The sequence below is a fragment of the Phaethon lepturus genome, unplaced genomic scaffold (genome assembly GCF_000687285.1).
Source record: "Phaethon lepturus isolate BGI_N335 unplaced genomic scaffold, ASM68728v1 Scaffold49449, whole genome shotgun sequence".
In the NCBI taxonomy this organism is placed as follows: Eukaryota; Metazoa; Chordata; class Aves; order Phaethontiformes; family Phaethontidae; genus Phaethon; species Phaethon lepturus.
Window position 1 is genome coordinate 1 of NW_010563716.1, and position 3,051 is coordinate 3,051.

Consider the following 3,051-nt stretch of genomic DNA (forward strand, 5'->3'; position numbering starts at 1 on the left):
TCCTCAGCGGGGCAGTGATCAGCTTGCGCACAGGCGAGTTCTCCAGCCGCCGGAAGGTCCTCGTGGCTGGAACGAAGGAAAAACTCCCGTTAACGAGCCCTACGGGGGCTTCCACACCGCCCCTGCAAGGGACTCCCGCTTACCGAGCTGCTCCGACAGGCCCCGGAGGTACTGCCGGCTGTCCTCGCTGAAGGCCTCCAGCAGCTTCACCGCCTGCTGCAGTTCGTCGAGCTGCAAAACCCAAAGCACCAGAAAAAAAAAAAAAAAATCACTAAATTCTTACCCAAGGTATAACATTTTTCCCCTCAACCAGCTGAAAGCAACTCACCACAAGCTCCATACAGCTCAAGACCTCCCCCTGGTCATCCAGGACCTTCTGGTAATTGGGTTTGCTGCAGAGGACTTGGGCCTGAGATGTCTGGAGGTAATTCGGAGGCTCTGCCTGTCCTTGGTTCCTCCTGCATTCCTCCAGCTGCCTGCAAAACAAGTCACTTATCTGTTAGGCATCATTTGAAGCAGGCTTTGACCCTTCCTTTTCACATCTTACAGCTGGTACTGAAGCAGTAACAATCCGCACCTGGACATTTCTTCAGCACCTTCTTTGTAGCGCAGCAAGAGCTGATCCCAGGACTGACATTCGGCAGCAAACCTGCGGAGCGAGAGGAGAGCAGGTCTGTACCCCCGAGCATCCGTCCGTAAAAGCTAAACTACAGTGCAGACTCATAGAAAAAAACAGCTAAAGGATTAAATACACCCAGAATACCCTCTAGGAAGAGGCGTCCAAACCCATATTGGTGTTGAGTCTCGGACCACACACGCAGTCAATCTTACCTGGCCATGTACTCCTTAACTTGGGCCACCGACTCATCCAAAGCAGAGTCCAGTAAAACCCTAAAGCACAGGATATCATCAGCATGATATAGGGGAATGCTTAGAATTGCAGAGTACAAAAGAGAAAAGTCTCCTTGATCTCCTCAATAAAGATAATGCACCTCCCAATAATCACTGGAGAACCAGCACAGTGAAATCGTCCCCAAAAATCCTTATACCCACAGGCAACGCGTCTACTCTTTGCAAGTTTAGATGACTGGGGCAGGCCATAAAGCAAATCCCAAATAATAACAACTACTTTATTATTATAAAACTCCACAGGGGATGAGCATGGAGAGTCCTTACCCTTTAGGGTCTTCCACGCAGCTCTTTAGTGTTCCGTCTCGTTTCAACTTCTGCATGTATCGCTTCAGGTCTTCTGAAACCGAGTGCACTGGAGGCGAAGACAAAAGAAAACAGGATAAAACAACGCTTGTACCCACTGTTTATTAGTATTTTTATAGGCAAAGCTGTTTCCTAACCTGCAGATACGGCTCTGATTCCCTGTCAGAAGGCATTCTAGTTCTTCCTTACGTTGTTTCTAAAGGCCACTCATTGCTGTGGCCATGGTTTACTTCAGCATGTCCTTTCACCTTCCCTCCCAGAAACTGCCATCATGCAGAGCATCTTAAGAACATCCTTCCCATATTTTTGGCTGCACCCACGCCCTTTTGGAAGACAGCTGATTTCAGTTTGAGAGCATGCTAGGGAAGGGTCAGTATTTTTATGTTCAGGATTCCCCTCGCTTGGCGATGCATGTATCACACCATACCGTTAGCTTTGAAAGCCTCAGGGCTAAAGCCGTCAGTCTGCTTCAAGATGTGTTCGAGCTTCTGTGCAGAAAACTAAGAAAAGATAGAAAAGAACATCTTGGCTGGATGCAACAACCCAAAACATCAGCACATTATCAACAGTTTCTCATCCGAAATCCAAAACCACACTAGCTTCTGTGAAGAAAACCAGCTCTATCCTGGCTGAAACCAGGACATGGGTACACATTCCCAAGTTGTATGACAAAGCTTGTGAGAGGATTCGTTACTGAAGGAGAAAGTTCTTCTCCCCCCCGGCCCATATTTCACAACTGTTATACAAATCAGAGCATACAATTAGTGCCAGAAGAAAGGTAAAAGAAAAATAATTCACTTCTGAGAGAGAGGACCTTACCTGGAAACTGGATAACAACAGCACAGAAAGCCGGTCTGTCTCTGGCAGATCCAGGCTAATTGATTTGCTTAATTCTGAAAAATCAGGAACAAAATGATGTAAGAACAATTAAATTCACATCAAGCTGCAAAGGGCTGAAATGTTCCTTAAAGACACTAAAACCTGTTGTATAGGAGTGCGGTTTGCAGGATATGAAAGAAGCAGGGAGAAGAGAGAAACAGAATTCCTAACAAGGAAAAGTCACACTTCAGGCTCAGCCACAAGAAGTAAAAAGGCAGAGACTGCAACCCAATGGTCAACAGAAGCCATTAATACAGCACCTCCTTTTCTCCTCAGGCACCCGGACCTCCAAGACCACTGCCAACACTGATGTCAGTGGCTGCTAGTTAGGAATAACGCCGTTAGACTGTAGTCACCCTAAAGGTTGTGCCATGAAATCAAATTTCAGCTTGCTGCAGGCTGCCCTACAAGTTTTGAGAGCGAGCTTGACAAAGGGAAGAAGTGGGGCATGTACCAGTGATATCTTGGTGAACAGGAGGCAGAGATTTTCGGCGTTTTGTCCCCTTCAGGCTCGAACGACACCAAGAACGACGCTTGGCTTGCGGAGTGGTGATGAGTGGTTTGGGGGACAAGTTAAAGGAACTAAATGTATGGTCTTTCCTGGGACTGCTCCTCCAGGGAGACAGCCTCTTGGGACTAGGTCCGAGGGGGCTTTTCCTGAGGCTAGGACTTCCATGGGATCTTTTCCTCACAGCTGCTCCAGTCCTCTCACAGGGACTGATGTTCTTCTTGCTAACAGCAGTTACGTCAGGTGGCTTTAGGAATTGCTCAGGAGCTGCTTTTTTTTCTCCAGGGTCAGGATCTGAGAAAAACAGACACCATCAACCCATTAGCAGGGTAGAAAGACAGGAACGGGTCTTTCCCTGTTCTTTGCGCTTTGCTTCCTAGCTCAGAGCAACAGCAGCGCCGAGGTGCGATGGCTGGGTCACCCCTCCAGCCTCCCCAGACCGGCGGTGC

At 48.0% G+C, this 3,051-nt stretch overlaps 1 protein-coding gene across 1 annotated transcript; it reads right to left on the reverse strand.

The window, feature by feature from the left end:
- Positions 1-13: 13 nt before the first annotated feature.
- On the reverse strand, positions 14-2,896 carry DSN1 (DSN1, MIS12 kinetochore complex component; the record flags this gene model as incomplete). Its single annotated transcript, XM_010294638.1, has 10 exons — positions 14-66; positions 144-231; positions 329-476; positions 578-649; positions 832-891; positions 1,177-1,264; positions 1,643-1,715; positions 2,035-2,108; positions 2,549-2,647; positions 2,738-2,896. Coding segments are annotated over 10 exons (914 nt in total), but the record flags the coding sequence as incomplete, so codon positions are not given.
- Between the last annotated feature and the right edge of the window lie 155 nt (positions 2,897-3,051).